Genomic DNA, 24,076 nt, shown 5'->3' on the forward strand with positions numbered 1-24,076 from the left:
GAGCCCCTACCCTCAGTAGAATCTCTCAGCATGCTGGGTGGAGGGACAAACCGGTGTGACCACCTTCAAAAGGTCAAACTATTAAAATTGGCAAGACCCTACGGGGGTTCAGGCAGCAAGGACCCTCCTGCTACCCCCTCTGTCCAGCACGGCTGTCCCCTCCCCCTCACGTTTGGAAGACTGTGCTTGTGTAGCTATTACCAATCCTTGCTCTAGTAATGAGATGAATATTGTGAGATTTGTGATGATAGAAACAACTTCAACATTTGGAGGTTTTCCCAACCATCATGGCCTTATCTGTTCAATTTTTGCTGTGTTTTTAAGCTGTGCCCTAGCTGTTGCTTGTATTTTGGCCCCTGCTCCTCTGCGTGGCCTTTTGGAGTGGATCAGCTTTCAGTGCTGGACGTGGAAACGTGTCTCCTTTTCTACCTTTTGTAGTATTTCTTAAATAAATTCTGCTGTGTTCTTTGCTTAGCCAGGAGGCTGCCAGCTTCTTGTAAGGTAGAGGAGTCAGAGCTGTAGTTTCTGAAATTGTTTATTTATACACATTATGAGAGAAAACAACAAAAAAAAAAAAAAGTACAAAGCAAACGTTTCTAACATTGTGATTGCAATTGAGTGATCGGAGATTTGGACAGCTTGTGCTGCACCCAACAGCAAAAAAAAAAAATAGTGTTCCAGCTCAGTCACCACTCAGAGAAGGAATCCAGGCAGTAAAGAGTGCAGACTGATTCAAGAAGTTCTAAGCGAGAAAGCAGCTTGGGAAAGGGATGGTCAGCTTCAGCGGGATCCAGTCAATATGTTCTCTGACACAGAGAAATGAAGCCCAAACAGGGACTCGACGCCTATGAAGGCCAGCCTTGACCATCCTCCCTAGGACAGAGACGACCTTCAGGATATTCCAGATGCCATCGCTTACATTGTGTGTAACAAAAACAAAACAAAAGGGCCCAGTCGGAACCAAGGCGGTAGTGTTAACTCCTGAACTTACAGTAAAGGAGAAAATGCTTTCGTTCACTATAAGACAATCCACATGTATCGAACGTTGTCAGCTAAAACCTTCAGGGAGCAACCTGGAAAAGAAAGAGCACCACCAATTAGGACACCTCCTACAGGGTCCTCAGCAAAGGGCAGGTTGTGGGGTTCCATGCTGCAGGTACCTTTGTGAAGGGCTTCATTTGTCATCCTGTTCACATATCGACCACTGCTTTCCGGCACCAACCATTTCATCACCATATCAACACAACTCTTGCGATAAGAGCTCCAGACACTGCCACTGCAAGAGAATGAGATGAAAGAAAGGAACCCAAAACTTGACAAACAGCAAGCATGACCTGTCGCATACTATGCGCTCCTATCCATGCTGCAGTACTGGGACCTAGCTCTAAGACTAGAGGCCATAGATTAACCTCAACAGCAGCACAACGGATGAGAACCAGCTCTTCAGGTGGTTCACTTTTACACCTCCATTAGGTCACCCCATCCCCTCACCCTGTCTACCTTTACGCCTTTGTGAGGTCTCCACACCTCATCTACCCAGGTACCTCAATAAGATCGCCCAAGTTCACAGTCCCCACTCCTCCATAAAATGTCACCCCAAGCTCATGATCCCCTCACCTTGTCTGCCTTTGCATCTTTGAGATCACCCACGTGGGTAGACAGACAATTAAATCCCCAAGCTTATTGTCCCCTCTACTCCACAATAACCCCTCCTCTCAGCTCACCTTGTCTGACCTCGCACCTCTGTGAGATCCCCCACACCGACTGTGACAAAAATGCCGGTGTTCAGGTCCCAAGCTACTTTTAAACTTGTATGATACGTCTTTGGTCTGAAAATGAGAAAGAAAAACCATCAATCATTTTTAAGTGTCACTAGCAAGACACCAGTGAATCTGTTAACCTGCAAACACTCACCTTAGCTGGCCCTCCTCAGCAGGAGCAGGGAAAGCCAAGAGCAGTAAACCTATGTTAATTATTACTTTGTTGGTTTCAGAACACACCTGAAGGAAACAAAATGTAAGGTTTGATCAGCGAGGATTGGGAGGGAAGGAGAAGGAATGAATGAAGAGAGGTTGCTTACCTGTTTCAGGTGTTCTCCATGGCCACCAGAACAGCTAAGCTACAAGGGGGGGCGGGTGATGTTATCCAATAGAACCAAAGAGATACTGCTCTCTTGTAACTCAGAAAATTAAAAGTAAAACTTTTCTGAGCATGTACAGGACCTTCCCGTGCTGCTGCCGTGCACCCTCCCCTCAGTCTACTGGAAGGAACTGGGTGGCATTTCATTCTGCTATCTACAGAGAACACCTGTTATAAGTAAGCAACCTGACAAGTGGGAACAATAAACCCTCACAAGCTGAGGGTTGCAATCAAATCTGCGCTCACATATGGTTTCAGCATGCGGTAAGTTGGAAGTTTTAAATTAAAATATGTTTCAGCACAGCTTGACTAAATTTACTGTCCATGTGTGACTTGTTCCAACCAGTAATGATTGATGAACATATGTATCGATGACCATGTAGATGCTTTACAGATGCTGAATTAAGACACGCCATCAGGGTGGCAACTGTTGACTTGATGTGCTTTTATTGGATGGGATAGCTGGAGGTCTATGGCTTTGTAACAACGAGATACACATTGAGTTAGTCATCTGGACAATTTTTTTTTTTTGGACTGGATTTCCTTATTTATTTCGTATGATATAAACAGTTGTAATGGACTTCCTGTATGATGTCGTTCTGTCTGAATAGAAGAGGAGAGCCTTCTACAATCCAGTGGATGCAGATCTTGTTCTGTTTGCGTTGGATGAGGTTTTGGAAAAAATGTTGGTAACAGTTTAGTTCAGATGAAACGAAGTTACTATTTTTGGTAAAACCTTTGGACGAATCCTGAGCATCACTGTTTTTGAATTGGGTATATGGCGGGCAAGTTAACTAGTGCTTGTGGTTTGCTTAATCTTTGAGCCAAAAAAAAGTATCACAATTTGAAACAGTATTTTCCACGTTACAAGTTTCATTTGCACTGTCGTCTGTTTTGGCGCTATATTTAAGTCCCTTTGTGGTGGTGACTTTAATAGAAGTTTTAGATTATAAAGCCTTTTAATAAGTTTAGTTACCAAATGGTCTTGCAAGATTAAATGACCTCTATTTCTGGTAGGCAACAATAGCACTTAAATGAACTCTTACTGAATTTGATTTCATACCCAAGTCTGCCAGATGTAGTACATAAGAAAGTCATGAAATGGGACAAGAAAAGGGACCCTCCTCCTGGGAACATCTTGAAAGTCTCTTCCATTTACACTTATATGATTTTCTTGCTGTTAACAAAATCTTCTTTACTTTTGGTGGGTCGTAATCATTTGGCCTTCAATATCCATGCTGTTAATGCTAGTGACTGAAGACGGAGGTGAAGGTCTGAGCCTTTGAATTGGCAATAGTGGTAGACACACTGTCAGCCTGTGTAGCCATGGAAACCAAATTTGTTATAGCCAGTATGGAGCTATTAAAATCATTGCTTCTTTGTCTTTTTAGTTTCAGAATCGGTGGAATGGGCGGAAATACATAAGTTAGACCCGTGTTCCATGGAATGGCAAAAAATCCACTGTTATAGCATTTTAGGATGATCTCCTGGAATAATCAAGTAGCTTGTGATTGAATGGAGAGGCAAAAGACATCCACAAATGGTGACCCCTTCCCAGATGGTAAAGAAGCTGGGTTGCTTCATATTCCTTCTACTACTGTTATTCGTTTAGAAGTCACCAGGGAATCTTCATTTAGTTTTCAGGCTGCATCATTATGGAATGCTTTAACCATCTGACATATGCTCGATTTTGGATTTTATAAATTTTAGGAAGGCCGTGAAATCCTGGGGTTTTTTTGTTTTTTTTTAAATAAGGTATTTGATAATGTCTGTATTCTGTTGAGAAATTGTTATATTATGTAGGTTAGGCGCTTAAGGATGGAATTGTAAATTTATTTTTTGTGCATGTGGCACACTGAGTTATGTACAGCGTTAGTGAACTGTCTCCATCTGCTGGCAGGGAGGCAAAACCCAGGAGTATAGGAAAATTGGTTCTTACCTGCTAATTTTCATTCCTGTAATACCACAGATTAGTCCAGACTCCTGGGTTTTGCCTCCCCTCCAGCAGATGGAGACAGAAGTTTTTGACTGCCACCTGCAGTCCTTCAGTATTGAACTGTACCCAAGCCAGATGAATAGGAACACAGCCCACACTATGTACAATTTCCCCCAATCGAGCAGAAGGAAAAAGAAAATCTTGGAAATTCAATAAGAACCCTTGCCCACACAACACACCTACACAGGACCAGAACTGAAGCCAAACACTGATCGAGCAGACTCTCAAATTCCCCTATCCCAACCTGGGTGGGACTCTGGACTGATCAGTGGTACTACATGAATGAAAATTAGCAGGTAAGGACCAATTTTCTTTTCCCTGTACATACCCGGATCAGTCCAGACTCCTGGGATGTACCAAAGTTTCCCTACACTGGGTGGGACCCTGAGTCCCGCTCAAAGAACATTGTCTCCAAAACCCCCAGTTTCTGGGGCCTGGAAATCCAGATGGTAGAGTCTGGCAAATGTGTGCAAAAACTTCCAAGTAGCCGCCCTTCAGATCTCCTGTGGCAAAACCTGCTAACATTCAGCCCAAAAGGCCACTTATGATCGGGTAGAATGAGCATGAAGTCCAACAGGCACCAGCCGACCTTTAGCAATGTACGCAGAGCTGATAGCCTCCCTTGAACCACCGAACAATAGTGGACCTAGAAGCCTTATGCCCTCGCCTGGGGCCACTCCACAGCACAAAAAGATGATCGGAGGCAGAAACTGTTGGTAACCTCCAAGTAACGTAACAGAGCCTGCCTCACGTCCAATCTTCGCAAATCTCTGGACTGAGGAGTGGAAGAATCTGAATCCGGGAAGGAAGAGAGCTCCACACACTGATTCAAATGAAAAGATGTTACCACCTTAGGCAGAAAGGAGGGAACTACTCTCAAGAACACTCCTGTATCTGTAATCCTCAAGAAGGGTTCTATACAGGATAAGGCCTGAAGCTCCGACACCTGCCAAGCTGAGATAGCCACTAGAAAAATAACTTTCAAAGTAAGATTCTTTAGCATCGCGCACTTTAAAGGCTCAAACGGCGACATACACTTAGCCCTCAAAACTAGATTGAGGCTCCAGGAAAGACAAGGATTCCGGACAGGAGACATAAATGTTTCACCCGCTGAAGGAAGCGCATGACGTCCGGATGTGCCATCAAGCGAACCCTGCGCACTCTACCCCAAAGACAACCCAAAGCCGCTACCTGAACCCTCAGGGAATTAAAGGATAAACCTTTCACCAGACCATCTTGTAAAAAGGCCAACACATCACTCACGGAGGCACAGGTGGGGTCCAACCTGTGTTCCACACACCAAGACTCAAAGACATCCCACACCCTGACATATTGCCAGGGAAGGAGAAGTTTTTCTGGACTGCAAGAGAGTAGCAATCACTGCATCCGAATATCCCTTAGGTGCTCCCTCTCAAAAGCCAGGCCACTAAGACAAAAGCGATCTGCCTCTTCCAAACAAAAACGGGGCCTTGATGGAGATTTGACAGGAGCTGAAGCCGCAAGGGGCCATCCACCACTAGGTTGACCAGGTCCGCAAACCACAGCCGCTTCAACCACTCTGCTGCTACGAGGATTATGTCCCCTCGGTGGACCTCTACTCAGAGCAACACCTTGCCGATTAGCAGCCACGGCGGAAACACTTATAGCAGAACATCTGAGGGCCAAGGGAGGATCAGAGCGTCCACACCACCTGCTCCTATCTCCCAACAGACTGAAGAACCTTGGGGCCTTGGTGTTGAGGAAAGTCGCCATCAAGTCTATGCAGGGCTGGCTCCACCTCCTGCATATAAGGTGAAAGGTTTCCTCCAAAAGCTCCTACTCCCCAGGATCCAGCTGGAGACTGCTCAGGAAGTCCGGTTGAATGTTGTCCAAGCTTGCAATAAGAAACGCTGCTGAAGTAAAGAAGTCACCCGGAAACTTTCTTCCACGATTTGGCCCGGATCAACCAGTCATCCAAGTACGGGTGCACCAGGATTCCCTCTTTTCTCAATGCTGCTGCTACAACCACCATAATCTTAGAAAATGTTCTGGGGCGGTGCCTAGGCCAAAGCCCAGAACTTATAATAGTGACCCAGTACCACAAAGCATAGAAAATGTTGGTGTTCTTGACAGATTGGACCATGTGGGTAGGCCTCAGATAGGTCCAGGGAGGTTAAGAACTCTCCTGATGGTACGGTCATTACCACGGAGCGTAGGGTTTCTATGTGGAAATGATTCATTTGTAGATGTCTGTTGTCACTCTTGAGGTCCAAGATGGGGCACAAGGAACCTTCCTTCTTAGGTACGATGAAACAAGATGAAATAATGCCCCATATTTTCCTGGGGCGCAGCTACTGTCAAGGAGCCTTAGAAGAGTAGTCTCCCCTGCCTGCTTCTTGTGCTGGGAGTGGCAAAGAGACATCATGGCTATGTCCCAAGGAGTGCTGTGAAATTCCAGCACATATCCTTCTCGTATGACATCAGTACCCATTTGTCCGAAGCGATCTTGACCCAACTCTGGTAAAAGAGGGACAGTCGACTCCCTATCCTTGTTCTGAGGGTGGGTCGGCAAATTTTCATTGGGTGTTCTGGACGAACCTGAATCCGAGCCTGCTCCTCTCCTGGGCTGTCGACTACAGAAGGACAAAGACCTCTTAAATGTTGAGTTTTTGTAGGGGCGAAAGCATTGGGATCCTCTGGATCAATCCCTCATAGGTGAGGGGCACTTTAACAGCATTCTCTTATCTTCTGGTAGCCGGGGAACTGGAGATTCGCCCCATTTACTGGCCAGTTTTTCCACTTTGCTTCTGCCTTGAAGGTTGTTGCGTCTGTTGACCAATTCCGCAGCCATAGCTGTCTTCTGGCCACCACTACTGAAGCCACTCCTCTGGCCGTACAGACTAGATCTGAGCCCGTGTCAACAGCGGGTTCCATAACAGCTCTGGAATTCAGCCCAGAGGCACAACAAGAAGTAATCTGTAAGATCATTGCTACTGCGTCAAAGGCCTATTAAAGGATGCACATGATAGACAGATGGAATCCATCCTTAAAGGCTGCTCCTCCCTCCACTGGGATAATTATTCACTTTCAGGCACAGACCAGCACATCAACTTTAGGGAAATGCAAATGCTCTCTCACTGCCGGATCCAGTGGATATAAAGCTTCAAATGCTTGTCCCCCTTTAAAACTTGCTTCTGAGGCATCCCATTCCAGGTCAGTCAACTCCTGGATGGCTTCCAGTACTGGAAAGTAGCAAGAGGCTTTCCATAGGGAAATCAGAATGAGGTTCTTTGGTTCCATCTTAGAGTCCGTCCCAAGAACTCCCAGCATCTTCAGGGTCTGGGAAACCAGGGCCGCAATTTGTGTCTATGGAAAAACCGTAACATGGTCCAATATGGTTCTAAACCAGGGGAAATTTCCCCATCTTCCAAGGAATCCGTATCCTCTTAGTCTGTGCCATCCAAGTCCCTGCCAGGAATACCCTTGGTGAGGCGAGGCATGCCTCGAGGTCTGCCGATAGGACTGGGAGAGGGAAGGCTTACCTGCTGAGGTTCCAACCTGACAGGGGCAAGTGAGGTAGCAATCTGTGCCTGTATGAAGACTTGAAGGCCGTGGAAGAATTCCACTCAAGAGAAGGTAGCCGGGTCCATGCCTACCACAGGAGGTACTGGGGTAAGTACTGTTGAATTTTCCTCTTCCATAGATGACCCAGTCCCAGGAGTACTCAGATCTGGGGTACTTCCAGTTAAGGCTGTGGCTAACCCATCCTCTGAATGAGAGGAGCCAGGCTTAGCAAAGTCTGGAGAGGCCAATCCTCCCTCATAGTGTTGCCATAAGTTGGATTCCAGGTCAGGCTGAAACCTTAATATGACAAGTAGTTCAGAGAAAGGCACTTATGTTTCTTGGCTGCCGGAGTCATTGGCGGTGATAACTGCGTTCTGTTGGCTCACGCTTAAAAATGTTATGCCCTTAGTAGGTTGTGCGTATATGTATGTGTGCCCAGAGGAGATGTACTGCGTGCACTGACATTCTATGGAGGGCAATACGGCACACACAAAGATGCGCGCAAGATTGCACCGCCACAGCCTACCACGCGGTGTGCTGACTAAGCCTAAAGCGGGGCCTAGCTCACCAGGGGACCGCTCAACCTGCATGGAAGCTCTCTTCCCCTTACCCCAACAGGATCGGGAACATCATCGGTATGGCATGCTGAGCTAGGAGACCAGAGGAAGTCTTACCGAAACCCCTCCAAATGTCTCTGAATCGGGAAGTGAATCTTCTCTTTTTTTTTTTAAACTTACCTGGGCTCAGCGCTTACAGGCTGAGTACAGATATGGCCTCCGGCTGCAGGGGGCGAGGGCTTTGGCAGTCACCGCTGCGCTCAGCTTTCTGCACCCGTTGCTTAAGCAGCAGAGTCCATGCCAGGAACCGGCTACCGAACCAAGGCTCCCCTCTGAGGGATCTCTGAAATCACCTCAGGAATTCTCAACTGGGGGAGGGACCTTTTAGGTATCACAGCAGGAGAGCAGGGCTCAGTTTTTTCTCCAATTTAAATGTAGAATTTCTTTTCCAAAAACTAAAGCAATCCCCATAGGGAGAGGCACATCCACCATCTGCTGGAGACGGAGAAATACTGAAGGGCTGAGGTCACTGCAGGGGTATATGTAGAGTGATGTCAGCTTTGAAATATGACTCCATCTCCATCTGCTGGCAGGGGAGTACAACCCATTGGTCCCGAGTCCATCTGGCTATGCGCTAGGAAACTGCTTTTAATCAAGCTGACTTAGGGAATAGCCACTGCTATTAATTGCATCAGTAGCATGGGATCTTCTTAGTGTTTGGGTATTTGCCAGGTTCTTGTGGCCTCTGTTGGAAACAGGATGCTGGGCTTGATGGACCCTCAGTCTGACCCAGCATGGCATGTTCTTATGCTGAAAAGATGTCTCTTGGCACCGGAGCACACTTATGTGCCCGTGGAATATCTGCACAGATGGTTTGTCCTCCACCACACTCATCCTCTAGCATGGCTCTAGGACGCCTCACTGCCGAACAGCACAACATCTCCCTCTTTAGAAGAAGAAAGAATGGAGCTGGCAGCAAGCACGAGAGGAAATGGCCCAAGGTCCCTCAGATAAAGGTGGTTTATTTTTCACCCCGAGGTAGAAGTGGGGAGAATCCAAACAACACATAGCCCCTCAATCTTCTGACCCTGGTGAACGTGCAAGTGCAGGCAGCTCGATTAAACGCATCATGAGAAGGGCTCACACGCCTGACACATCAGTCATGTTGGATGGTTAAGGACATCTCCGGAAGCCCCTCAATCTTCTGACCCTGGTGAATGTGCAAGTGCAGGCAGCGAGATTAAACGCATCATGAGCAGGGCTCACACGCCTGACATCAGTCATGTTGGATGGTTAAGGACATCTCCGGAAGCCCCTCAATCTTCTGACCCTGGTGAACGTGCAAGTGCAGGCAGCGAGATTAAACACATCATGAGCAGGGCTCACACGCCTGACACATCAGTCATGTTGGATGGTTAAGGACATCTCTGGAAGCCCAGTTTCTTTGACATCTTTAAGACCTTGAAGCTAGGCCAAACAATTCTGAACACTGAAAAGTTAAATTCTATACAACTAATTATTTTTTTTTTTGGAGACTGGCAACAGAATAAGAAGGAAAAAAAACCAAAACTAAAAAAGGACGAGTGGCAAGATAGTGCAAAATGTTTGTTCACAGGATCAGAAGAAAAAAAAAGCCTGAGGAGATTCAAAGGAAGGTCTACCTGCTCAGAAAACCTTCTCGGTCTTTCAGAGCTCTGAGGGAACATTTCAGATTACCCATTTGTATGGCCAATGCTTGTCCACAGAGAAAGAAAAAAAAAAGCCACCATTCAGCATGAGCATCAAGATCAGAGAGAGTGAGTTTTGGATTTAAAAACAATTCTTAAGTAGTGAATCATCTCTTTTTCCATACATCTGTCTCATAGCCATCCCCTACCCTATATCCATCTCACTCTCACCTCCATGCATCCTCCTTCCCCACCAATTTTGTTCCCTGTTCTAGCTTTAGCCCACGTGTCGTAGCTGCCTGCTGCCGACTCACCTCTAAGATGACAATATCGTAATCGCTGAAAGAACAGAACTGTTTGCACCAGGATGCATCATTACGGATCACCTCATTGATGACATATTCGAAGTCCAGAGTCAGCTGTTCCACTGTAAGATAAGGAGCCTGAAGAGGGTCAGAGAGACCGGGAGAGCCTGTTACTGCTTGATGTAGGTGGAAATACAGCTGCACAGCTCGTTTGTTCTCTGCTGTATCCCTTCCTGCTACAATACAATACAGCACACACCCAGAGGAGCTCCCACATCACGGAGGATCTTCTGTGCTCATCCCACCAAGGATCCTCCATGCCCGATCAGGGCTTTACCCCTCGCTCCTGCCACTACTAGAGGAGGATCCTCTAAGCTTATCCAAGGCCTTACCCCTCATTTTCCCCACAGCTCGTTTAGTGCTTATCCCAAGCTTTACCCCTCATTTCCTCACAGGAAAGGATCTTCTGTGCACGTCCCAGGCTTTACCTCTTAATCCTCCCACCACTGGAGGATCCTCTATGCTTATTCCAGGGTTTACTTCTCCCTGCCCTCCCCCAGAGGATCCTCTGCGCCCTTTTCAGGTTTTAACATTCACTCCCCCACTGCTAATGATTCTCTCTGCCTGTGCCAGGTTTTATCCCTTGTTCCCCTGCCAAAGATGCCATGAAGAAATTATTCCTCCTATTTCTCTTACGTCTGCCCCTCCAGTCTCATACCTCAAGCTAGAAATTTTCAACAAGATGCTCAAAGAGCAGCAATGTCAGTCACCTGAAGACATGTCCTCTCTTTCATGGGCTTCAGATTCCTTCCTCTCAGGTCTGTGACCACAAACGGCAGAGAAATCTTATCATCCTCATACTCTATTTAAAAAAAAAAAAAAAAGAAAGACGTCAAAGCTACCTGGGCAACACTACGAGGTGCTAATATACTCACAATCCAGGCCTTGCACATCCTTCTGTCTGCACTTTCCTACTGGTAGAGGACTCAGCATCCCCACATGAATGCTTATATTGAATTAAAAAGCCCCCTCCCCCAATTCTACAGCAAGAAATTAAGAAAAGTCATTCCAGAGGTTAATGATGAAAGCTGGGACAGGAGGAGCAGCTTCAGAATCTGCCCCAGCTTCTCCGAGGGGGTGGCTGGGGAAGGTTTACCTTGAGGGGGTGGGGGGAATAGAAAAATTGGTTCTTACCTGCTAATTTTCGTAGCTGAAATACCACAGATCAGTCCAGATGCATGGGTTTTGCTTCCCTATTAGCAGATGGAGACAGAAGAAAAGATGTACTGACACTGCCACCCGCAGCCCCTCAGTATCAGCTGTACCCAAGATGAGATGAGACTGAACCATAAAACGTCCCCACCCAACACAAGCAGGGGAAAGATTCAGCCCCCAGTCTTTCAGTCTACAGAGAAGACTAAATACTCCCAAACTTAAAACAATGTTACTATCTACCCACAGAATAAAGAGCGGGGCTCTGGACTGATCTGAGGTATTCCAGGAACGAAAATTAACAGGCAAGAACCATACCCCAGATCAGCCCAGATGCACCCCCTAAACTGGGTGGGAATCTGAAAGACTGCCAAAATCCAGCTGCTTTCAGTACCTGAGCATCCAGTCAATAATGCCTTGTGAAAGTATGTAGAGAAGAACAGGTCCCCGCCTGAAAGATCTCCTGCAGGGAAACCCAACGAACACTCAGGCCAGGACGCCACCTGTGTCCTAGCAGAATGGACTCATAGTCCCACTGGGATCGTAAGTCGACACAATGGCCTCCTTTAGCCATCATTCAATGGTTGCCTTAGAAGCTTTACTCATTCTACCAAACAGAACGAATAGGTGATCAGACCTTCAAATAGCAAAACAGGACCCAATGCACATCACAGAAGTGAAGTTCCTTCACATATGGAGACAAGAGTCCACATTTCAAAGAGCGGGAAGCTTCATTTGACTTAGGTGAAAAGGAAATACCACTTTTGGTAAAAAGGAAGGTACCACGTGCAAAGATACCTCATCCTCTGAACCCTGAAGGAAAGGGTCCCTATGACACAATGCTTGAAGCTCTGAAATCCACCTGGTAGAACAAATCGCCACTTGAAAGACCATTTTTAGTGTAAGGCTTCACTGAAAGACCTTTCTCCACAGCTTGAACGGAGGACCACAGAGAACCTGCAAAACCAAATTAAGGTTCCAAGAGAGAAGCACCCGCATCACTGGAGCCTGCAAAACTGCAGGCTCCAGTGATGCGGGTGCATCACTGGAGCCTGCAGTTTTGAAGAAAACTGACCACATCCAAGTACAAAGCCAGGTATAACTTCTGCAGCTTACCTCTAAAACAGCCCAAGGCTGGCACCTGGACTGTTCGAAAATTGAATGCAAGCCCTTTCACCAAACTGTTCTACAGAAAACAGAAGAATGTGAGAAACTGATACACAAAAAGGCACAATACTCTCCCTGAGGCACCAAGTCTCAAAATATTTCCACCCCCTGACATCTGTCAATGAAATGAAAGGTCTCCTAGCCTGCAGAAAGACAGACTATTCAGGGTAAGTCATTACAATTGCAAACATTCCTTTCAAAAGCAAAGTCACGAGACAAAAGCAAATAGTCTGATCCAAGATTAGTCCTTTAAGCAACCTGGGAAGATATCGGAGCCTTAGAAGACCGTCCAGTTCTAGATTTATCAAATCCATGAACAACTGATGCAGCCATTCCGGAGCCAAGAGGATCAGCTTCCCTGGGTGAAGCTCAATGCACCTTAGAACCCTTCCTATTAGGGGCCAAGGAAGAAACACAATAAAATCCCAGACGGCCATGGGCGAACAAGCTCTTTGAGGTTTTCTGCTTCGCCCTCCTACCTAGGACTGAAAACGCAACATGCTTTGGTGTTCTGCGTCAACGCCATCAAGTCCAGCTGGGGAATGCCCCACCTAGTGCGAATGAGTCACTGCCTCTTCTGCCAGCCCCCATTCTCTGGGATCTAGCACCTGCCGGCTGAGAAAGTTGGCTTGAACCTTGTCCACCCCAGTGACATGATATGCTGACAGAACTACCAGTGTTGTTCTGCCCAGTGGAAAAGCTCCTGGGCCTCCCGAGACATCATGAGGCTCCTGGTACCCTTTGGCGGTTGATATGCGCTACCATCATCGAATTGCCCAATAGGACTGCTTGATTGCACAATTGCAGGAGAAAAGAAAGCAATACCTTGTGAACTGTCTTTGTTTTCAAATGGTTGATAAACCACAAAGCCTCTTCCACTGACCCTACACCGTTTGCTCCTCACAAATGGCCCCCCCAGCCTTTCAGTCTGGCATTGCTGGTTACTACCACCCAATCCGGGATCTCCAATTCCACATCCAGCTCCAAATTGGTCCGAGAAAGCCACCAGAACAGACTGGACCTAGACTCTCTTAGCAAGGATAGTTGGATCTGAAAATCCTCTGACTGAGGGTTCCAACAGGACAGAAGCACCCTCTGAAGAGGCTGCATGTGTGTGAACAACCATGAAATTAGATCAAGAGTAAACATCATAGAACCAGGACCTGCAAATAATTCCAGAATTTGTATCAAAAGTCTCAACCATTGTGGGACCTGCACCTGCAACTCCAACACTCTTCTCTGTGAAAAACACTTTGCCTAGGCTGGTACAGAAGCAAGCTCTAAGGTACTCCAGCGACTGGGTCAGAACCAAGTTTTTTTTTTTTTGCCAGATTTTCTACCCAACCCAGGGTCTGGAACCTCTCTGTATGACTCGACAGTTCCTTCAACTTCACCTGAATGAGCCAGTCTAGATAAGGATGCACCAAGATGTCTTCCTTCTGTAGCACTGTGGCCACCATCACCTTGGTAACTATATGAGGCGCTGTCGCTAGACCAAACAGGAATTGAAAATGCTCTCTTAACACGATGAAGCGAAGGAATTTCTGATGTCCCACCCTGATGGGAATATGTAAAGAGTGTAGTCTCTCTATTTAGGCATGTGGAACTCTGAGCCACATTCACCTTCTTCAAATTTAGAATGAGCCGATAAGAGCCATCCTTCTTCGAAACCACAAAATAGATGCAGTACCTTCCTTTGCCCAGCTCCCCTATGGGTACAGGGACTATCCCCTCCAGGTGTCATAGCCAATCCAGCAGGGAGTGAACCACTTCTTGTTTGACATGGGAGGCACAAGGGAAGATCTTGTAAGCTTTGTGGACTTGTCAAACAAATTCTAGGGCACAGCTTACCTTATGGTTGTCAGCACCCACTGGTCCATGGTTATCTTGGTACACTTTTTTTTTTTTTTTGTACAAAAAGAGGCCAACCACCTACCAATGATCTCTGGGGAAGAGTGGATCACCCATATCATTGTGCGGTTTTACCTCCTCTTGCTCCCTAACCAGAGGATTCCCAGGTGGATCTACATGATCCACAGAAAGGCTGTGTTCTGCCAGACCCCTGTCTCTGGGAGAAGAAGCAGCCCTGGCCTGAGCGATTTCTCCTTACTTCCCTGTACTGCATTCTGCTTGGAAAGCTCTTCTTCTCTATCAGCTGCTCCAGGTCTTCATTAACACAAAAGCCTGCCTTGAAACAGAAGACTGCCCAGCCGCGACTTGGATCAAACATCTGCTGACAAATTTCACAGTCACAGGAGTCTCCTGGGTGAAACTGCAGACACGTGCAGCAAATCATACTATGCATCCGCAACATAGGCTATCCCCGCCTCCAACTGTTCTGCCTGCTTGGCAGGGGCAGACGACACTGCTCCCTTCACCTGAAGCTGTTGAATACAGCACAAACAGGCCTGTGCCGTGAAGCTACTGCACTCAGCAGCCCATATGCCTGCCAAGACTTCGAACATCTTCTTGAGATGTATCTCCAACTTCCGGTCCTCAACATCTTTCAGAGAAGCTGAACCTGCCACCAGAATGGTGGTTTTCTTGGTCACTGCCGAGACAGAAGCTTCAGGAGCTCCAACGCATCCTCTGGCAGCAGAAAAAGCTTTGCAATCCCTCTACCAACCTTCAGACCAGACTCAGGAGTATCCCATTCCCTGACAACCAGCTTCCTAACAGTCTGATGCCATCCCCTGAAGTCCTTCCATGATGGGGTCCACCCCGTCACAATCTGACTCTTTCTGCATCTCAAGCCCCTTCAAAACCTGAGGAATCAGTGGAAATAAGAGCTTAACCACCCTGAGGTCATCCCCTTCTGCTATCGGAACCTCAAAATCAGAGGCACCACTGCCCAATCATCCCTTGGAGGCTCCAACAAGGGACCCCCGTCCCCTCCGATGTGCTCATGGCTCGTTGCCTCTGGCTAGGAATGTGCAGAGGCGCTTTTGAAACATGTCATATCTCCAACCACCCTGCTCACCCTTCTCTAATAGGGGGACGGTCCTCCATGGCACCTAGCACCCCTGGGAGCAATTTTCCTCTTTTTTTCAAAGCTCAAGACTGCAGGTTTTACACCTCTGCCATCTGCTGAAGACAAATACTGAAGGACTGCAGGTGGAATGCTGGCAGTAGAGGTTGTCATTTGTCTGCGTCTGCTGGAAGGGAAGAAACACCCATGAGCCTTAAAAGATCTAGGGTATGAACACGAAGGACAAATGGGCAGCTATGCACTGCACAGAGATTGAGCTGCTGTGTTAAACGTATGCGAGAGAGGAGTGGTCCTGTCGCGGTGTTCTCACCATTCTCCTGCTCCGCCGGGTCCCCTGGCTCCAGGGCGTAGTGCAGTTTGGTGTAATTTACATAGCCTGGCTCTGCAGGCTGGCTCTCTCGTGCAAGGCTGCCTCCCTCCATGGTCCTTCCTCCATCACCTTGCTGAGAGGATGGGCAGGGATGCCCCTGGGCAGTAACCCCCACGGCAGCCGTGGGATCCACCTCTTGCCCTCGGCAGGCACTGTCCTGCATAGTGTGCGAAGTCTCATCCTTTCTGAGCAGCGGAGCTCCCGCTGCTTCCTTGGCTCTGCGGAAAATGTCAGCCACAAATTCCTTAGCCTTGACCATGGATGGGGACAATTCCAGGGCCCTTCCACGATTCTCGCCGGGGGAGCTCCGGCAGGGACAGCTGCTTCCTTCCAACGTTTCCCCGAGCTCTGCGACACCTGCGCAGGCCTCTCGTTGCTCAGGCATCTTCTGTTCCTCTCTGCTGTACAGAACCTGGCAGTAATCTCCCATCCCTAGAACACAACAAAGGGGCAAAGGTTAGAGGCTGTGATGTGGCCCTCAATTCCCATCTGAGCTCATCTCTTCTACAGCACCTTATGGACTTTACCTCTTCCCTCCCATCATAAATATACGGATTACTACGAAGCACATCCCCCTCTCTTATCCTCAATAGCCAGATAGACCAAGGAGTCTCCACGCCATGCTTCTATTAGGACCACTAACAGGCGCAAGCTGAGCTCGAGTCACGGGTCCTGCTCTTGCCCAGCGCCTTTACCTGCTGCGTGCACGGAGACAGCGCAAGCTACCAAGGAGTAGCTGGTGTTCAGCAGCACCACCTGGTCCTTCTTGAGCTGGAAGGCCGGCTGGAAGGTGGGGAAAGGGTACACCACCTGGTACTTGGTGTGGAGCATGAAGCCATGTTCCAGACAGTGGATCTGTGAATCGCCTGGAACCGGGGTGAGATAAAAGCCAGAATAAGAAAGAAGTGATGAACATTCTTTTCTATCTCAGCACTCTGCCGCCCCCCACCCCCCCCCCCTCCCCTTCATCCACAGATCCTGCTCATTCTGTCCCTTTCCTAAATCTGAGCAGAGAGTGCTGCCCCCACGTGAGCCAATAGCAGCCTGGTCTTACCTGGGTGGGCCAGTGTTGCATCCCTGCAAGCAGCACAGTGCATGCCGGGAGGCATGGCCACAGTGCTGACGTAGATATCCCGGTGGTTCTCGTCACTCATCATGTTCATTAACATTCCATTGGCCGAAGTACTGTTAAGAAACAGGCGAGGCTCAATGCAATAACCTGACAGTGTCTATCAAGCTCCTCCTCCCCAAAATAACAAAACAGAGCCATGCACGGCACCTGCCGAACCTACTTAAAGCCAAAAACGATGATCTTGGAGGAATCACTGGGCCATTCACACACTGTCAGGTAAAGGTCACTGTAAATTTCCTCATCCTGAAAGAGACGGACTTCTCGGACCTGTGTGAGAGAGAGAGAGGAGGAGAGAGAGCTTCCCCGACTATGCTGCATAGTTAACTTTGCATCCACTATCAAGCCAAGCTGTCACATTCTGCGTTTTGTCCCCCCTTTGAAACCCAGGCCAGGAAAGTGCACTGGTCAAGTGATTAGAGCAAGAAACTTTATCCAAAAAGCTAAGACGGCAGCAGGGCACTTTTGCTGGAATCACTAAAAGAAGCAGAGTCCATGGCCTGGCCCTGTAGATAGAACACGCAGGAGAAAGCGGGGGCTTACAGACAGAGTGCCTGGCGGGAGAAGGGACGTACCAGTTTGAGCTTGCTGTGAACATTGAACTCCCACCAGTACAAGTGGTAGATATAAAAAGAGAAGGAGAAGTCGTCATCCAGAACTTTGCTGGTGTAGGACAGGACGTACCGACCACACTTCAGGAACCCAAGAAATATATGTCTAGGACGAAAACAGAGGTGGGGGGAAGTCAATCAAGTAGATGCAGAGCTTAAGGATTTTGAAGGGTTATGACCAGGCGGTGCGACAGGACCGCAGCCCTGCACCTGGGAAGGACGTGGGAGGTAGGACCGAGGCCACTTTACTCACCCTGCTCGCAGGAAATCTTCGTCCACAATGTTTTTCAAAGAAACACAGACCCGGGGTGGCAGCTTTCGGAAGAGCCGGGGAGAGAGCTGCCCGCTTATCTGGGAAGAGATGAAAAATGAGAGACTTGGTAACGTGACCATTCCCCTGGTTTACAACAAACTCAAAAGGACATAGAAGGACCACTGCTAAGGTGCTCCCATCTGTGTTAGCATTTTACTAAAAAACTCTTTCTGCACCAATACAATTCCTTTTAACCATCTAGAGCCCAATATTCAGCAGACAGAGGTGGCATCTAGATCCTCCTAAATAAAACAAATTCTCCGCTGCTCAGCGCCCATGTTTTAGGTGCCTCAGAAGATAAGTGCTGAGTCCAGAGTCTCAAGACCCAGTGCTGGGAGCTTAATTTTGGGCTGAATATTGGTGTCTAAGTTAAGACATATTACAGCAGCTGACAACAGGCATCATGTGAAACTCTGGTCAGAGACACAGTCCCAGAGCCCTTTCACCATGTAAGTGAGAGAATGGGAAGTTGAAGCCCAGGGACAGCATGGTCACCTGCCTGCTCACCCATCCCGCCAAACACTGCTTTACTATATACAGTGGAGTAATATGGTCGAGAGAACCAATGGAAGATGCTGGTCAGTAACTATTGAACCAGATACAGAATAAAGTATCCAACATGCTCCCTGCAGGGACCTGGCTGCAGTGCATCAGTCTGGTGTAGGGTGTGCTGGCAGAATCCAAATCACAATACAGCAGGAAGTACAACTTCTAACCCTGAAAAAGCAAATGCTAGCCAAACAAGTTACCTACTGAGCCAAGCGCTCTTACAGCTTACTCTATTACTACTGCAGAGATAACGATAAAATAAGGAAATCAGAAAGAAAGCCAAAAAGGAGCTGTTGCTAGGGATATAACAAGCATGGGCATTGTTTAAAAGTACCAACTTGGAAGCCCAGATAAAATGTATTCCACAAATTAAAAAAAAAAAGGTCAAAGACAACTGATTGTCTACCAGCACTGCTAAATGGTGCCATGAAAGGTTATCAAAGTCAAAAGGGCATATTAAAAAAAAAAAAGATCCAGAGAAAATATGAAAGAATAAGCACAGGCAAGTTAAATGTAAACCAGTAGTAGAAGACAGACCAGTAACCATACAAAACGTTTTCAAGCACAATGTACATCTTAAGCAAAAATCCTGCGAGGGAGTCAGCTGGGACGCTAGAGGACTACAGAGTAAGGGGTGCTCAGGGATGACAAGGCAATAATACAAAAACTAAAATTTGTTGCCTTGGTCTTTACTGAGGCAACGGTTGGGGATTCACCCGCACCTGAAACATTCTTTAATGGTGATAATTCTAAGCCAATAAGGAAAATCACTGTGAAAGTAAGTTCTTTGTCATCCCACCATACAGTACAGCACAGCACAGATGAGTGGAGGTTCATTTGCAGTCTCCCACACTGACCGAGTGGAGAGCACTCAAGGATCCAGGAGAGTGGGAACAGGCAGATGCAGCCTTTGCCTTGATAGTTCAAATAAGTGGGAAAGGCCATTTTGGGGATCTCATGGCAACACACAGAAATTCCAAGACCAAATTGTTCTTCCCTCAAAGAGAGACCAGGCACAGATTTCTGGTGGTTGTAGTGGCGCCGGATTGACCCAGATGCCCCTGGTACACCGATATAATACAGCTCAAGGGGGAAGGGCCACTTCATTTGGATCAGGTTTAGGATCTGCTACATCAAGCTGCAGTGACCATGGTCAATCCATCTCCCTTTTGTCTTGCGGCTTCGCTAGTGAAAGGAGAAGGTTGAAAGATAAGGGTGGTGGTGAAACTTTTAAAGGCCAAAAAGAAATCCACATCATTGGCTCACATCAACACAGTATGCTGCCACCCCTATAGGCACTGCTCTATGGGGGTCAGTCTGCCAGCTGGGAGAATCACTTTTCTTAATTGGTACATTGGTGACCGAAGATTACAGCCACATATTCAAGACTGTGCTAAGATAGTCCATTTTCCTAAAGGATTTGAAAACTCACATTATGGAGGTCAAAGGTGGCCCTCAGAAGTGGCCGGGAGAGATCACTGGCAGGTTCAGGTATTCTAATCAATCTGCAGTTAAAGAACTGCTAGATGAAATTAAAAAATAAAACGTTTTATTGTATTGGGAAACTGGTAAAGGAGAATGATGCATTAAGAGAACAGCACAATTTCTTAACAGAACAAAAATCAGCTGCTCATAGTAGCAAGTGTCTAAAGCAAAAGATTCAGAACTTAGATATCCAAACCAGGGCCATCAGCCTCCAGCACCTATCAAAGTATCCCTGACACCCCAACCAGGGCCATCAGCTGCCTGCATCTCTCAATATGCACTAGAGTGGTATTAAACCTGGCTATGGTGACAGTCCACCTGAGTAGACCCTCTATGTCACCAGATAACCCATCATACAGTAGAAAGACCATGATTTAGAACCCATAGCCAACAAGCCAAACAAATGGACTCAAGATTATTACATTGCATTTTGTGGGCAAGGGAAAAAGTTAACCAGTGGCTAGTTTTATATTTTTATTAATATTTGCTGATACCCCAAGCTTCTTTTCCTCCCATCTGTACAGGTCGAGGCATTTGATATAATTGCAGTGAAGTTGAAAGTGGTAAGTGAAGAGGATTCTTTAGAAGAGCATCCTGGTATATACTCCATACAGGTGACTTGGTTAGCCACAACATGGGACATTTTAAACACATTCTGACAAGGCGCTATGGATGCCTAAGCAGACTGTGACATCTGGTTGCTGTAATCCTCAGCGCTCTCGTGTATCCTCAGAAGCTCATGCTTTAATAAATTGCTTAGTGTATAAGGTGCCACTCGAGTACTGTCACTTAAGGTAAAAAACAGAATTCATCTAAGTGCTCCTGTAGATCTATAAAAGTGCATAGCCCCTTGGCCCCCACCCAATCTCTAATATGCATTCATGTCCTCGTCTTCCAGGAATGCATCCAGACCCCTCTTCCTAACACAAACCCTGGCTGCTGCCAGATCCCAAGCCAAGTCTGCCAGGCTGATCTGGTTGGGGGTTTGCCCCCATTGTACCTAGGGACTTGTAGTCCAGCCTTCCCTACAGTGAGAGATCAGAACTGCAATGGGGCAAAACCCCCAACCGGATCAGCCTGGCAGGCAGCAGTCCTGGCTCCAAGTGATGGGGAAAGGTTGGGTAATTGAATTCTGAGCTGCTGAAAGATGCAGGACCGGGCAAGGAAGACAAAATAAAAAAATAATTCTAATCCTCTCCTAAACTGATACTCCACCAGCACAGGAAGGTTTGAAGTGGCCACCACATCTACCAACCCAAGCAGAGACAGCACCAAGGGGTGCAAGGATACCCCTCCCCCCAACAGCTACCACGGGGGGGAGAAAAGCTAATCTCCCCCTCCCCTCCAGTCACCCCCGGGGTGGGGGAGAAGCTACCATCCTTTAGGGAAAGCAGATACGATAGGGAGGGGCGGGACAACCGCATGCGCCCTTCCTCCTACTACAAACCCCCCCCGGAGGCACAGACCCCAGGGGAGGGAGGATCGCGCTCCGGGACCGCCCCGTGCTTCACCGTCGGCCACTGCCCGGGGAATTTGGATCTCAGGCCCGCGGAGTCCTCCCCCCCCCCTCCTCGGCCACACCCATCCCTCACGGAAGAAGCAAGCTCAGAAGCCGCCGGTACCTTCACCCGTTCCAGCTGCCTTACGACGTGCTCCTTCCGCCGCCATTTCTTCCCGCTTCCGCCACCCCGCTCCGATTTCGAGCTGGGCGCCATTTTCACTAGCCCTCCGCTTCCGGAGCGTCCTAGCACTCGAGAGCCCGCCCTCCCGGCTCGCTGATTGGGCGCCTGGCTCCGGCCCAGCACTCTGATTGGCCGAGGTGGCTGTTTGCGCCCGGCCCTCCTTCTTATTTGAACCTTCCGCCGGTCCCCGCCGCTTCGGGAGCTCCGCCTCTGCAGGCCGCGGATTAAGAAACCGCCGAAGCGTCGCTGGCTGTCGAGTGGTTCCTACCACGCGTCAATCAAAATCGGCCGCCTTGTTCCGTCCCCCTGACATGACGCGATTGGCCCTGGCGCTGTCAGGTGCCGGGGCTCTCCGCCAATCACAAGCGGGGCTCTGGCGGCTGGTTTCCCTGGAGATGGAAGGGGGTCCTGAGGCGGGACTGGGCCCGGCCCTTTCCCCGCCAGGAGGCGACACGGAGGCTGGGTGAGTGGCCCCCCTCCTCCCTCCCCCTCATGTCCTGGGTGAGGTCCGCGGTTGCTTACCTGTGGCAGGTGTCCTGCGCGCGCACGCAGCGCCGTACAGTAACGCCACCGTTCCCCGTCAGGTGAGAAGGTTCTAGAAGTGCGTGCGAACACGTGAGGGCCCCCATCCCCTTCATCTTTCGCTAGGGCGTTAATATGGGGGGGGGGGGGGGGGAGAGAACAGGCGTTACAGGTAAGCAACCTTGCTTTCTCCCTGCACACGGGACATAGGAAATTGCCATGCTGGGTCAGACCAAGGGTCCATCAAGCCCAGCATCCTGTTTCCAACAGTGGCCAATCCAGGCCATAAGAACCTGGCAATTACCCAAACACTAAGAAGATCCCATGCTACTGATGCAATTAATAGCAGTGGCTATTCCCTAAGTAAACTTGATTAATAGCCATTAATGGACTCCTCCTCCAAGAACTTATCCAAACCTTTTTTGAACCCAGCTACACTAACTGCACTAACCACATCCTCTGGCAATAAATTCCAGAGCTTTATTGTGCTTTGAGTGAAAATTTATTTTTCCCTGATTACCCTGGGCAACAATGAAAGTGTTACTGACCTAAAAAGGGTCCTACTCTGTAGTATCTTGATGTGCTGAACACGAATATCACCATGAAAAGTTTTTATTGGCTCTCGTTTTGAAGATATTTAATATAGTTCGCTTTCTATGTTTAGTCGTGTAAATTTATCCAGGACTGTAAAAAAGCCTAGAACGATGTAATATTGCATCATATTGCATAATACCATCATGCACACATCATCCAGAGTTTATTACATCATTTTCTGATGCAATGCAGTTCTACTGCCATGCTGCTGCTGAGTAAGCTGACGTCAGCAGTGTACTATATGAAGCCCAGTCAGAAAGGGTGAGCATTTAAAATATTCATGGTGGCTGACTACTGCTGGACACTCCGCAGAGATGCTCTCGAACAGGTGTACAAGAGACAAGCAAAGCAATCTAAAACGTAGTCTATGACTTCATTTTTCAAACGGTATTAACCGTAGGTCTCCTACTATTGGCATACAATTCAAGATGTAATTATATAATTGCATATTACAAAAAAACTAGAGCCAATTTTGCATTTTCACATTCATGTTTAGCACATGGAAATTTATAAGAATTGACTAATTTCATTTCCAAAACATGACTTTTGTGAAAATGTGTTGCCCAGTGCGCTATTGGCATACAGTTCAAGATGTAATTATATTATTGCAAATTACAAAAAAACTAGAGCCAATTTTGCATTTTCACAGTCACATTCGTGTTTAGCACATGGAAATTTATAAGAATTGACTAATTTCATTTCCGTAACATGACTTTTCTGAAAATTTGTTGCCCATTGTTAGTCTTAAATGTGCTACTTGCTAACTTCATGGTTATCTGAATGCAATCCCCTTTGAAAGGTGGCAAATAGCCAAGCATGCTTGCACCCAGAGTGTTTTTCAGAGAGCTGGCCTGCTGCACCATGGGGAAGTTTTGTAGATATCTGAAATGGTGGCACAATTGTAGCAGGCCTTGATAGTCTCACTGCATCCCGTTTTGGGGTGTTTACTTAACTGCAAAGCCTCTTCTAGTGCCATCCTAGGACAAGAGCAGTGGTGCAGATTTCCCAAGTGCTATCCTTCTGTCCAGGTAGTACAAGAGAGCTCACCTACCTTCAGCCATATGCAATGGTTGTTCCACTGGCAAGTTGTGTGGTTTGGGGTAAGAAGTAAACAGCTTATAAGTTAGTTACCGATACTTGCAGCTCCCTTACTCGCCTTGCTGATATAATTGCACTTTACATGGAGGGAGCTTTAGTTGGAAAGAAACCATTGACTCAACAGACGTCTTGGTTGGTTGAAAGACCA

General features: G+C 47.6%; 1 protein-coding gene across 1 annotated transcript; it reads right to left on the reverse strand.

Moving 5' to 3' along the window:
• Positions 1 to 319: 319 nt before the first annotated feature.
• Positions 320 to 21,941, reverse strand: DCAF15 (DDB1 and CUL4 associated factor 15). Its single transcript, XM_029585712.1, has 13 exons — positions 21,655 to 21,941; positions 17,939 to 18,036; positions 17,650 to 17,791; positions 17,238 to 17,344; positions 17,000 to 17,130; positions 16,641 to 16,811; positions 15,886 to 16,377; positions 10,978 to 11,069; positions 10,217 to 10,345; positions 1,915 to 2,000; positions 1,725 to 1,829; positions 1,161 to 1,276; positions 320 to 1,073 (listed from the first exon to the last, which is right to left on the reverse strand). Exons 1-13 carry the CDS (start codon positions 21,745 to 21,747, stop codon positions 1,018 to 1,020), a joined length of 1,818 nt encoding a protein of 605 aa, XP_029441572.1. The 5' UTR covers positions 21,748 to 21,941; the 3' UTR covers positions 320 to 1,017.
• Positions 21,942 to 24,076: the final 2,135 nt, after the last annotated feature.

Source organism: Rhinatrema bivittatum, chromosome 19 (assembly GCF_901001135.1).
Source record: "Rhinatrema bivittatum chromosome 19, aRhiBiv1.1, whole genome shotgun sequence".
In the NCBI taxonomy this organism is placed as follows: Eukaryota; Metazoa; Chordata; class Amphibia; order Gymnophiona; family Rhinatrematidae; genus Rhinatrema; species Rhinatrema bivittatum.